General features: G+C 36.1%; 1 protein-coding gene across 4 annotated transcripts in view; it reads left to right on the top strand.

Annotated features, from left to right (window-relative positions):
• The window catches only part of vti1a (vesicle transport through interaction with t-SNAREs 1A), a 158,610-nt gene that overhangs the window by 37,683 nt on the left and 106,877 nt on the right, over positions 1-14,050 (top strand). For 2 of the 4 annotated variants that reach the window (XM_015383135.1, XM_015383133.1), the window contains exons 5-6: positions 3,823-3,843; positions 10,071-10,155. In XM_015383135.1, the coding sequence (XP_015238621.1) occupies positions 3,823-3,843; positions 10,071-10,155 (106 nt within the window). The remainder of the gene's footprint in view (positions 1-3,822; positions 3,844-10,070; positions 10,156-14,050) is intronic. The other 2 variants (XM_015383137.1, XM_015383134.1) reach the window with 1 other exon arrangement.

Raw genomic sequence — 14,050 nt, 5'->3', positions numbered from 1 at the left:
ATATATATATATATATATATATATAAATAATATATGCAGTATATCCTTTGCAAGAAACAAAAAGAAATAAAGATTCTAAACATGTATAAAGCAAGCATCATAAAGCTAATTTTCTGTGAAAATAACTAAATACAATTTTTAATATGAATGCAGATGTTCACTTTAAAAACAGCGAAATCTTTATGAAGAATTTAAGGTTACAGCAAATGTTATTTGCTATACAAATATATATATATATATATATATATATATATATATATATATATATATATATATATATATATATATATATATATATACACACACACATCCCTGTTTGGTTCATTTTAAAAGTTGGTGAGATAACACTTGTCTTGCTGTGAGTGGAGTACTTGGAACTTGAGGGATGTTTGTTATTTTCTTTTTTTTTATCTAGTGAGACGGCAGAGATAGGAAAGGGGAAAAGATGGTAGGGGCCTGGGCAAGTCGGTCAATTTAATTCCTGACGATCTGAAAGAGGTCAGGATAATTTCATATAGCCTTAGCATAGCAGATCATTACCAGTCACAAATCTGGTGGTTACACGGCAAGGATTTATTGCTAAGTAAATAGGCAACCGTCATAAGTTCTAAAAATGGCGTGTTGGCTCTGCGATAATGGCTAAAGAACGATTTAATAGACTTCGGCATTTATTCGTTATCTGTATGCGGACAGAGACTGAATTGGCACTATCGCTCATTTTTTTTAATAATGTGGTAGGCTACCATTGCACTTTTTCCCTCCCGTTTTCTCTGCATGCAACTCACGCTCAGACACATACACACACAGCAACAAATGCACACCCATTTTTCACACACGAACACTAAACGGAATAGTTTCGATTTCAGTCACAGCAGAAGGCTTGGCCACAAGAGATTGTGCTGGTTTGAGCCGGCATGGACCAGATTTTACAGGCTACAAAGGAAGCAGATTACCACTTGTATCGAATTCTGTATTGGATAAAAAAAAAAATCTTTTGTTTGAAAAAAAAAAATGCTGATTATCATAACAGAAAAATTGCAGCAGTGCAATTTTGAATGCTGGCTGGATTCACAAAAACACAGGGAAAGACGTCCATGCAAGAATAATTATACCAGTCACAATGTTCTGTATTTACTGCTGTATATCTCTTTAGAAACACAAACACGGTTGGCAATACCAAAGAATGGATGCCAAAGAAAAGAACAGGAAAACAACAAGAAGCAAGAAATGCAGCTCTAGTATAGTTTTAACAAATCCTCCAGAGGGACTTACAATCAGTCAGGCAGCACAAATAACCTAGAACAAGTTTTGTTAGGTATCCATTGACTGATGGCTAAGCTGGGGAGAGAGATCGCAGGATCTGATGGGTTCGTTCGAGACCCAAATAACCACATCCACAGCGTCGTTTTAAACTTTGGCCTCTTGAATAATACATTCTTAGCAGGGAGTTGTTGCTCAACTTGGAAAAGACACTCCAAAGTATGTGTTGTTTCTGTCAACATTTTCAAGGGCAAGAGCTCTTTAGAAAAGAAAAGATAATACATTAACTCTCATTTCCTTTTTGGACTATATCTATTGACAGTAATCATTTAGTCTATAGAAAAATGGTGTATATAAAGTGTATGTTTATTTTAATCATAAAAAAATCCAGTTATTATTGGGGGCTTCTAATATCATGTAAAAAAAAATAAAAAAAATGGGGGGGGAGTACTGACAAGATTATAAACTAGCATTCCATTTATGTAATTGAAAAATTACTAAAAAAGTGGCAATGTTTTGATTGCTTTTGAGTAAAGATTTTCAAAAACAGAATAAATATTAAAATCAAACGAAAAGTAATGATGCTGATGAGGAATTTTTCTACTGTTACAGACTGTGACGCCTTTTTATTTGGTTATTATGTGCAAAGTGTGTGTTACCTGCAGAGGCAGAACAAATCTTTCATCATTGGCATGAATAGCATATTGATTTTGGTCTTTTAAAGGTACAGTACATTTGAACAGTTTATTCAAGGTGGAATGATTATACAACAGCTTCAATGATTTCTAACAGTCAGCATTCTCACAAGAAAGAGACCACCCACAGTGTACTGAAATACTTCTGGCTGAATATTATTAGACCAGAATAGGTCTAACCTGTGTAAACTGGTTGATTTACTTATGTTCCATAACGGCTAAAGTCAAGTCATTTCAGAAACTTCACCTTCATTTGTTTATAACCAACTGAGATATTTACAGGGCAATATATTTTTTGGAACACTAAATTTCTTCCAAGTTTTAGGGTAATCCTAAAGCTTGATTATTCCGTTCACTTTAAATATGAATCAGCACAAACAGAGGCACAGCTCTCCCTCAGCATGATGTGCCACCACCATGCTTACAGTTTTCTTAGGTTTGAAAGCTTTGCCCTGACTTAGCCAGACCATGGCTGTGGCCAGTTAGCTCAGTCCATCTTAGCTCTGAATGTAACATTTTGGTCACTGTGAGATGCAACAAATTTTAATTGAAATTGAAGAACTTAGTTTTGGTGTAGGGCTTTTAAAAATCATCTTCTAGGTGATGATCAGCTACATTAGAACCTTGGGTGGGTCCTGGGTTATTCTTGAACATCTTGCAGAAATTCATTTAACGTGTCTCTCAACCTCCCAAAAGAATTCCCTTTCAGTGGGATTATTGACAATCCCAAATTAGCTGGTTTCCATTACAAATAACAATTACAACAAAATTTGCACATGAATACGTTTGTTAATGCAATAACTCTGGTAACAAGGTGAAAACATGTGCGATATATCATTATATCATCCATGGCTCTAGAGAGTGCCATCATCCTCCAACTAATTCCTATCTCTTTTCAATTTGCAAGTTAATCTTTGTAATTCCAATCCGTGCACCTTAATGGTTAATGAAAAAAAAACACTTAAGGATTTTCCATGATGAGGGCATGTAAACTTTTCTGCAGCCATGTATCTGTTTATTAACTTTTGCCTGCTTAGTGCAGCAAATGTTCATTAGTTTAAAGCATTTGTTCCATTTCAGAGATTAATAACTTTGCACCTCATGTAAGTCTGTTCAGTTTAACTTAAGAACTGGACAGGTGAGCACCATTTTGCTTGAAATAAGTATAGTTACCTGTCGCTCCAACTGCTTTTTCTACATAAAAAATCTGACAGTGTCAGAAGATTCCAGAAAGAATGACTTTAAAGCTGTATTTAGATTTTGCATCATCAATACTTGTGCTATTAAGAAGCTGCAGTTTATTTGTAGCTTCACATTATCTTCCATGTATGTTTTAGAAAACTTACACTTTTATTGAGTCTGGATAAGCAAGATCAAATATTGTTGATACATCAACACTAATAAAGAGTTTGAATATATTTCTGTAACCCTTTTCCAAAGGGGGAGATTCTCCTTTGTATCCTTTGTTTAATCTCTAAAAAATCTGTAAAGTGACAAATATGGAATATCTCTACACAAATACATTTGACTTCTTTTTCTTTCTCTATATTAGCTTCTATGATGTGACTTTCTAATGTGCCTGAGATTTTAAGTTAAACAATCCAGTCTCTTTTCCTTGTTCACTCTGACAGCAGCAGGACTTGATCTCCGTTTGTTCTCTGGATTCAGTCTGAACAGTGTATTTTGATTCGTTTATTGTATTCCTCTTACACTTTCTAAATACTAAACGCTCAAACGGATGTAACATCAAGCTTAGTTCTGCAAGCTAACATCAGAATTGATGGTCTGCCTGCTATATTCCTGCTGTTTTGTTCTTCACTTTCTTTATCTTTCTTTCTGCTCCCACGTTTTTGCTTTCATGATGAAGCTGATAAAGTTACGTGAAGAGGTAAGTGCTTCTCTAGAAATGTTCTTCTTTCCAGCTGAAATTTCTGTTTCATTAAAAAAAAATCAATTCATTGAACTAGTGTGCATGTCTGAATTAACATCTTGAATATCAAACCACTTGTAATAAGTTCACCATGGTACTGTTTCTCTTGCCTTTCAATCTTAAATGTAAGAAAGTTAAGATGAGATTTCATTTCAGATTTGTGTGTTTGACAACAGACATGGTTTAAATGGACAGTTCTGACCTTAATGAACAAACGTTTTAGTTGGAGTCATAGGCTGCTAATTTGATGGATATGAATATTATTGATAAATGGGTCCAGTTGCCATTTTTTGGCCCAGATACCGATACCCGATACCTGGCTGTGCAGTATCGGCCAAGCTACTGCCTACCTTTGTAAAGCAGGAAAAAAAGACTAATATAAAGTAAATCCAGTAGAACTTTTTATTGCCTACCTGGAATGGGTGACAATAGTTGAATAAACTTTTGGCTCTCTAAACAGTATCGGCGCCTTATCTGTTGGTACTCACCAATACTGATACCACCATTTTAGTGCAGTATTAGGGCCCCGTCCGATACTGGTATCTGTATCGGTGCAATACTAATCCAGATCAGGTAAGTTTATCGTTTTTAACTAAGCCGACATGGAAGGAAATAATTGAATTCCCATCTTATAGAGTCGATATAGTTTTATGTTGCAAATGGTGATCTGCATCGACTAAAGTGTGCCAACATTACAGTACCCATCCAGTGTTGAACTTTATTTTGCTGTTGAAATACAGCCCAACCATATAAATAATCTGTATCACAAGAGTCCATACGAGTCACACTTATGTCAGAGTTTTATCTATTATATCTATTATCCACTATCAGTCAAGCTCACCCTTTTTATTGTCATAAATGCTGAGTGTGTTTCGCTGTAAAGATAACGAGAAGGAGAACAGGGGATTGGTAGAAAGTCAGTGATGCAAATTTCCTTGAAATGCTAGAATCAAAAAGGAATTTACCAGTTTCCTCTAAATAGAAAAGCTTTTTGCTCATTGCAGATTGGAGTGTTTTGTAGATTAAGGTTGAACGGGAATGTATATACTGACTGATTGGGTTGGACTGATCCTACATTTCCTTGTATAAACTTGGTCTGTTTGTCAGTTTTAATAGCAATCCAACAGTAACCGGTTTAATATGAATATTAAGGAGTGGAGGCATTTTGTTAATGTTATAAAAAAAATATACAAATGATTAAAAAGACGTCCTCATTTAGGTATCTCACAATTCTTTTCCTTCATGAGAAGCTCATCCTTGTTAATCCATAAGGAATTATGCTCAAACACAGAAATTCCGCTTCCTCTTTTTCCCACTTATGTATAATTTAGAGTTGAAACTTGACCCAGATGTGAGAGTGTAAAGCGTTTTAAGTGTAATTTGGCTGTACTTTTGTTTTCTCTTCTAGCTGGTCTGTTTTTTCTTTCTGCAATCACTTTAGCCTGAGGGTCTTAAGACATCTTTAGTTACCCTACTTTTCTACCCTTTGTTGCATTGTCCAGTCTTGATTCTTGATCATCTTCGCTTGTTTCTTTGCCTTCCCTGCCATGTGCTGTCTTTAACTCTCCCGCTCTTCCTACATTTGATTCAAAGGCGGGCAAAGCTTATGCACACTTAAGCCTTGCTTTTAAAGAAACTACACTTTCTTTTTCCTTCAGCTGAAAAACATGTTTAAATATTTAGCACCCATATGCACAGCTGTTTGACACTTGTAATTCCTCGTCTTACAAGTCCCAAACAAACGGCACAGAAGATCACACAGTCAGTCTGAATCACAGCTGTCATCATTATTCACTTTGACTCTCCCCCACCCTTATTGAAATAATAAGGAAATCATCTGAACTTTGGAAAATGGTGATAGTAACTGTCTGTGTTTGATATTGTAAAAAGGCAGGAGAACGAAAGAAGAGGGAAGAGATTTCTTTTGAGCTACAGCTGCATTGTTCAGGGGCTTCCTGTTAATAACTTACAACTGAGGAGTGTTTCTTGACGCAAAAAGCACAACAACAAAAACACACCATTTTTGTGCTTCCTAAGAAGATCTTTGTTCAAAATGTAGGTGTCAGATGAAAAGGCATACATAGGCAGAAATAGTTATGGCAGCGGAGAGCTGCACCTGTGCATTAACAGAGGCACGTAGTTTATTGTATACTGGATTCAAATACCTTCCTTGAAGGGGTCTTGATACAATCTAATACAATTTAAAAATATTATTTATGTATTTTTGATATAATATTGTGTTTTCAAGAGGAATTTTGATAGACTTGAGCTGGTAGTGCATGTTTAAACCTTAATAAGTCTTATTATCTGCATTGTTTGTTTTAAGAAAAATTTAACTGTTCTGAGAAAAAAAAAATTAAACAATATATGGACATTAACAAATCATTTCCCCATATCAATGCATTTTCATATATCCTTATACCATTCTTTTTAAACATCGCTCTTTTATCATTTTGACATGTCCATCAACTTGTTCTCTTGTTCAACATTTGTTTATCCATCCAACCACCTGTCCGTTCATCCCTGCATCCTTCAATGCATCCGTCCATCCATGCATCTATCCATCCATTGTAGTCCATTCATCCATCCATTCATCCCTATCCATCCATCCATCCATCCATCCATCCATCCATCCATCCATCCATGAGTCTATCCATCCATCATTCATCACCCTAGTCCATTTATCCATCCTTGCATCCGTGCATCCATGCATCCCTCCGTCTGTCTAACCCTTTTTAGACTAAAATATTTGGAGCCACTAAATATTATGGCCTAAAATCAGCCTAAGAACTCTGGTTATTTGAGATAGTAAAAGTCTAGAATGTTGTTGTTTTTACAATTTAGTGACATTTCAGTTGTACAGATAAGAATCTTGACTGCTCCACAGCTCCTGTTATACTTAAAGATGCTTAGTTCTAATTAGTAAAGTATCCTTTTCTTTTCTTCTTCTGTAGTATTATTGTACTTCTGCTGGTGGATGATTTCATTATTAGGACCACCAGGGTGCCATTACTAGAATCTTGGTGGCTGAAATCAAACCCCTTTTCTGGGTTCTTTAACTATCAAACTCAGAATGTATTATTCTAGTAAACGCACCAACACCACTACCCCCGCAGACCCCCCCCCCCATCTTACGCACCTTCCCGCACTCACCCTCCTTTCCCCCCAAGCCCCAAAAAAGAACGAATGAGGGAGAGAAAAGACAGAGAGGGAGAGAAATTCAGGAGGAGAACACTTTGAAGTAGCTTTCCATCGCAGCAATTCTGCCGGCCGTCTCCCCGAGACGTGTCACCTTTGCCGAGAGGGAATAGGAAAATCACGTTTCGAATGGTAATGATAACATGCTAATCACTTGAGCTCTTTGAAGAACCTGGGGAGTGCGTCTGCCCTGTCAGTATCCCCGGCTGCCTCATGCTCCCAGGCACACACAGGCAGTGCAGCCATGGTCTAGGTGTATTAGCTTAAGCATTGCATGTCAATACGTCCCTGCTTTTTCAACTGATCCATAGGGGCTCATTATTGCCCAAGCTTGGTAACCATTTTCCCCTGAAAGCGCACTGCCACAATGTCTGTTGGTGCCGCTGTGACTTCAACACCTATTACCCACCCTCAAAGCCAGCTGCCACACCTTTCACCAAAAGCTCATAACTCAATGCATCCTGTCCCACCCATTGTCTCCATTTTGATTTCCACCTACCACAAACTCGTTTTGTTACCCATTTCTAGCATCCATCCTTTTCTCTCCCTGCCCTCACTTTAACTATTAAAACTATCTCTGCAATTTTAAATGACATCTGTCAGCGGCACAAAGGAGAAGGAAACGAGGCAAGGAAGAGTTCAGAGGGAGTTTTCTCTTCCCTGCTCTTTTCCCATCCCTCTTGTTGTCAAACTTTGAAAAGTGTGTCGTAGGATTTTTTTCTTTTCTTTTTTTTTCTCTCTCTCTGCATTTCCTCTGAGTGATTAGCTGGTACACATTTTGACAGCCCAACCAAGACTAGAGATTTCAGTTCTTCCCCTGTCCCCTTCACTCTTATGATGGGCATCAAATATTGTCAGTGGGATTGTTGTCATTCATCGGGTTGCTTTTTACTGTCAAACATGTTAAATCTGATCAGTTTCCTCACACAGCGTGTGAGAAAAGGCCATCAAAACAAACAGCATTCGGGTAAACACTTAACTTCCCCATGTTTATTCTGTTTGTGATCTCTACTGTGTGTAGTGTGGGTTTAATGAAAGCTGGTTCCTACAGGACTTTGAACCTAAACATTAAGATCCCCAGTATGTTGATAATCAGAGGCTGTATTAGTTATAAGGGTTATTTGTGCTTTCGATGAGTTGTTAAAACTTTGTATTAACCAAACATAAAATAACTTGGCTTAAAGAAAATCTGGTTATCCTTTCTCACAAATTAGCATATCAATAACAGAATACAAATGCTCAGATCCCAAAGATTAAAATAAATTGTACAAAACTTTCTGTTTGATTTATTTTGGTTATGATTCGCCCTTTTTCTGATTGATTATTATGGAACATTACAGATAATGACACCTAGTGAACTAAAAAATAACGGAGGAATCTACTGCTTGAAGCCATTAGCTACAGTCATACAGTCAAACTTCCTTACAGTTGACTATAAGTTGAATATTATAAACTATGTTAATAATTGTCTGTCAAATGGGTATAAAAAGAAATTGTCAGGAATATAAACATTGTTAGTACAAAACAATTAGGTAAGAAAAAAACACAAGATACACAAGCTACAACAAACAAGATACAAAATGGTCTTTTGGTGATATGACTTAAGTTTCTTAGATTTTTTTGGAATGATTAATGTTTTTTGAGTTTAATTTATCAAAATCTCTTTGGAGGATCTGAACATATTCTAATATTTTTGGCCGATAGCTTTGGGTTGAGTCAAAAAAAAAAAAACTTGGAAACTAGAGTCAAGATTGGTACGAACCCTGTGACAAAAAACTGCAGGACTGCTGAAAATGTTGAAAATGCAGTTGGAGCTAACACTATTTTACTAGGTGTTTCATGTCAGTCCTTCAAATAAATAGTCTAAGTCCAGGGAATATGTTTGTTAAAAGAAAATAAAAGAAACTGCTGCATGCTTATTTCAAGAAAAGTTATAAGGTTATACATATTCCACAATCCCCTGAGGTCAAGTTGAAGAAATCAGAAAGCCAGCTGCTTAGAAATAACATAGTAAAGATGGTGTAGATAAGATCATAATATGTAGAATGTTTTTTACAAAAATAATTAACAATAGTAAGAAGAGCAAGTTGGCAAGTTGGAGAGCAAGTTGGCAGAAATGTGTATTTCAACTCTAAATGGGTTTTATTTTATTATGTAAAAGTTTTGATGAAATCTTCTTGAAGAATAAGACTAAAGCTGATTTAATGTTGCTCTTAATATAATTGCTGTTTCTTTGTATGCACTAGAGATACTAGCAGATGTGCGAGACCCATTGAAATTGAGAATGTAAATAAGTAATTTCTATTTATTATCCCCTTGATGCCTATTGTTGATAATGGCAACAAACCCTTTGTATTATGTACACAGCCATGATTCCATATGGATTCCCCCAGTGCCCATTATTACATATTCAGTTTGGACCCAGGTACCTTTGACAGGCTCTTGTTTCTGTTATGACTTGTCCCTAATGGTGTATGTTATCATTGGCCATTGTGAATGTCACAAATTTACAAAATACCTTTATTTCTGTTTATCTAAAAAAAAAATAGAAAGATAAAAAAAATTCAATTCAACCAAAATGCGTAAATAGAAATATCTAGTTTTGTCCAACTTGTTTTGACTGGGAAACCCCCTTCAGTTTATTGTTAGGGTCTTCATTTATTGTTTGCAGATGAGTTAATATAACAATACAAGAGAGCAACAAAGCTCTAAGAAGTTTGTCTTTTATGTCCAAGGTGAGGAAGCAACACATCTTACCTTGTCATCCCCAACCTGCATCCGCTTGATAGGCCGTGAGCATATAAGAAATTGTAATGCGTGTTATTGGCAACCTGTTTGTAATATGTTGTGGCTGTACGTGTAGGCTGCCTATTTAGGCGACAGTGTTGATGCGTTTCTTTGAAATACGTCCCAGTCCTCTCAATCAATTCTTATTTTCTGTTTGTTTCTGAAGCGTAATTCTTTTTTTCTTTCTCTGTTTACTGCAGAGAGCGCATCTATTGGACAACACAGAAAGGCTGGAAAGGTCATCACGGAGACTGGAGGCCGGCTATCAGATTGCAGTAGAAACCGGTACGTACTCTGTTATGGATTGGAGAAAAGTGGGGTAGTGGTGGGGGAGATAGCGATGAGGATGAGTGAGCATCAGCAAATTGTCTTGCTCACACACGAGGTGGGTGGATGTATGTGTGTTTTGGAGGGTTGGGTTGTGTGTAGGGAGGACTTTTAAAAAGAATCTTTCCTTGACGCCTGATGACATTTTCGGGAGCACATCAAAGGTGAGAGGAGGAAGTGTACAGGCGGCATATCGGGAGCTGGTTCTCCTGAAGAAAATCAAGCAATCCCAAATCTGTGTCTGTAAGTCACGTATGCAAGTGTGTTGAGTTTTTAGTAGGCAGGATTTTTCTTAACACAAACAGGAAGTCTGTAAAAATAAACAATATCACTGCTTCTAATTCAGGGGTGTAAGAGACGGAAAATTAAAACAAAGACAATTTCCCTTTATTTTCATCATCAAGGAGAGTTTTAATCTTAAAATAGGAGAAAAAAAATGTCATTGGGATCCTAAATAGATGGAACCAGTTAATGTGTTTTATATTTCCTTCTTCCTGTCTTCCTTCCTGACAGCCACCACGTATTGAGGCACAGTGTATTCCTTAGGGAGATATCAAAGCTCATTCCTAAAGCATCAACCAGCTCTCTGTGGCTTCCGTTGTAGTTTGGAGAAAAGTTTGTCAATTTACACTATAATCGTGGGGTGGCTGGTGCGTGCAACATCGACTGATTTAATAATTCAAGTCAACTAAGGTTTACACGTGGACCCACCTGCTTTTGAAGTTTCCTGCATTCACAAATTTATAGATACTCCGTGCGTCTCCTGCCTAAAAATGTTGATTCAAACGCCCTGGTTGTTTCTGACGTTATTTCACTTTCTCAGTTGTGTAGTATTCTGCGACAGCTGGGGGATTTTTCTTTTTTTTAAACTCTCACTCAGCCTCATCTCACACAACAGCTTGTTTGGATCATTTGCCTCACAGCTTGCCGGGCCCTTAGTTTAACATTGATCAGTACCTACTGGGCCCAGCGGTTTCTCCTGCTGGTGTCGGCCACATGCCCCTTGACCCAGGGTCACCAATTGTGTGTCTTATTCACACTGTGTGAGAACAATGCTGGTTTATCCTCGCCCGGTCCCACACACTTGGCTGGGCGCACACCAGCTGTGGGTTTGGTTTGTGGGGATTCTTCACCCTGCGTCTTTAATCCGTGACCCTTTCCTTAACTCTGCTGTCGATATGAACCGTTCGCTCAGATGCACAACCTGAAATGGCGATGGCTGCAGGTCAAATTGGGAATATTTCAGCATGAGTAATATAGAGAGCATTTAGAATATGCAGTCTTTACCAGACAGCAATAACCTTCTTGATTTGAAATTATAATGTAAAGGCTGAAATAATATAAACATTAATTTATTGAATTGAATCTTATTGAAAAGATGATAGCATTTTATTTTTTGTTATAAAGATGATTTGGTATTATTGCCCATTTTGTATTGTTTTTGAGAAAGCAAAAATATGTTCAGTATGATGACTTTGCAGTCTTATCTGTAATCCATTTAGTTTCAATTAGGGTTGTCACGATACTAAACTTTTCAACTCGATACCGATACTAAGGAAAATATTCGATACTCGATACCATTTTCGATACCACAAGGATAAAAACAAAGACTCCAAAATTCTACAGAAATATTTTCATTAATAAATAAAATACAATAAATAAACACAATAAAGGTTGTTTGCTGTGCATAATATTATGCAAGCTTGATAAAAAACTTATAAAATTGAAATTAAGTGTTCCTTCCTTGGCTATGCTTTGCACACATAACAATGAAACTAGCCAAACCAGTTAAGAAACAAAAATAATTCTCAGCAGCTGCACCTCATACAAAAAAAAAAATCTGAAACCGAAAAGAGCACAGAATTATTCAATCACACAGTGTTCAGAAAGTGCATTGTCCTCTATTCTGCACTTTAGATGAATGGCTGCTTAGGTGCCAGTGGTGAAGGCACTGTATCGATACTTTTAAAAACAAGTATTGTATCCGGATACAACATTTCAGTATCGATACTTTTTTGAGTTTCGATACTTTTGACAACCCTAGTTTCAATTATGCTGTAGAAAAATAGCTGGTTGGAGTAGAAGTTGCATGTACAAAAAGATGGGCTTTCATTGATTCTCACAGTATAACCTTGAGAGAAAATTGTACGGTTTAACAATCTTCACTTAGATGTTGTAGACAAAAAGAATTAACATGACCCAGGGTTGTTACTTAACACTGGAAAACAGACATTACCTAAAATATTACATCCTATGGTTCAATTCCAAGTGCTTCATTTGCATTGAATTGTAGAAAAGCAAGGTTGCTTCTAATTTGGAAATATAACAGATGTAACATATAACTCAAAATTATGGTTTAAAAACCCCAAATCTTCAGGTAACTGTGCAGCAGCCTTTTTTTCAGCCCACTGATTGGCAGTGTGCAGGAACATGCAGGGGTGGTGTAACATATTTTAGCAATATGACATTTCAGCTGTTTGAAACCATAACCTTGTTAATCTAGGGTATACGCTGACAACAGTCACCCAAGTCATGCATGTCTCTCATAGATTTACTATCTTTTCATCATTCCCATGCATCATTATGGATCACTGCATATCTATTTTGTTGGTAGAAATGTAATTCATGTTCTGAGCCGTGAAGAATCAGCTGTTTGTCAAAATGATTGCCATACACAATGTTTAATCACCTGCTCTTTACCATCTCTTAGAATGGGATGGATGCAATATAAAGATGCAGATTTTGAAGGGTTAGAATTTGTTAACAATTTGTTAACAAGCGCAGATCATTTTTGTTAATTGGTCCATTGTTTAATTCTTAACCTATTCATTGACATTTTGTCTTCTGCCTCCTATTTCTTCCCATAAACAAACCGCCCTATACCTGTTTACAGTATCACTTTCTTTTACTTGAAGTTGATTTTCCTAAGTTATGAAAATAAATTGTAGACATCATAAAATCTCAACCTAAATCTCTGTGTTGGGCTTGTTGATTGAAATGAAATATGAGAGATTATGAGTCATAATACCAGAAAAGTAACTTTTTTATTTGAAGTGTAAGACTCATTTCATTACGTGAGTAAAACAGGAAAGTTTGATAGGAAGTTTTAAATGTTTTAAAGACCCACTTTAAAAATAGAACATTTCATGTAGGTCTAAAGTATCCAAAATACATAAGAAAAAATTATTCTAAAGTATAAAAAAACAGAAGTTTAAAAGCTCAAAATACCAAAGGGTTGAAAGAATGGCAAGTCGTTGTTGTTCTTTGATTTTTTCTTGACTAATCAGCTTTATTTTTTTCATCAACTCGTATTATAACTTTCAAGTAGCTGGAATGCGCTTGACTAATCTTTTTATTTATTTTTTTTTTTTGTCTACCTTTTTCAACCTAACTTCTTGAGTTGGGCCAAGCAATCTGAGATCAAGAATATTTGAGGATCTCAGCATCTCAGTATACGAACATTGCACCTGATGCTTGCAAAACCTGCTAATGTTTAGTTTTATGTTTTATTTACATAACTTTATTTGTACAGTCAAACTTCTATAAAATTTTAATTTAACAGTAAAAATACAAAGAAATAACTGGATATTTTTTACCTGTAGCCCATAGTAATAAATGGTCATTATAGAATACTTGAAGAAGAAAAAACAGCCACTAGGATTACATGTTCATTAGAACTACAATGATATGATTACTTGTCATTTGCACCCAATGTTAAATTGAAAAACCAAAAAACTCAATTAGTCTCACAGTTTGTTGTGGTACAGTATAGATAGATAGATAGATAGATAGATAGATAGATAGATAGATAGATAGATAGATAGATAGATAGATAGATAGATAGATAGATAGA

This window comes from Cyprinodon variegatus, unplaced genomic scaffold (assembly GCF_000732505.1).
Source record: "Cyprinodon variegatus isolate N-32 unplaced genomic scaffold, C_variegatus-1.0 Scaffold276, whole genome shotgun sequence".
Lineage (NCBI taxonomy): Eukaryota > Metazoa > Chordata > Actinopteri > Cyprinodontiformes > Cyprinodontidae > Cyprinodon > Cyprinodon variegatus.
Note: the sequence above shows the minus strand (reverse complement) of the source record. Positions and strands in the feature narration are given on the sequence as shown.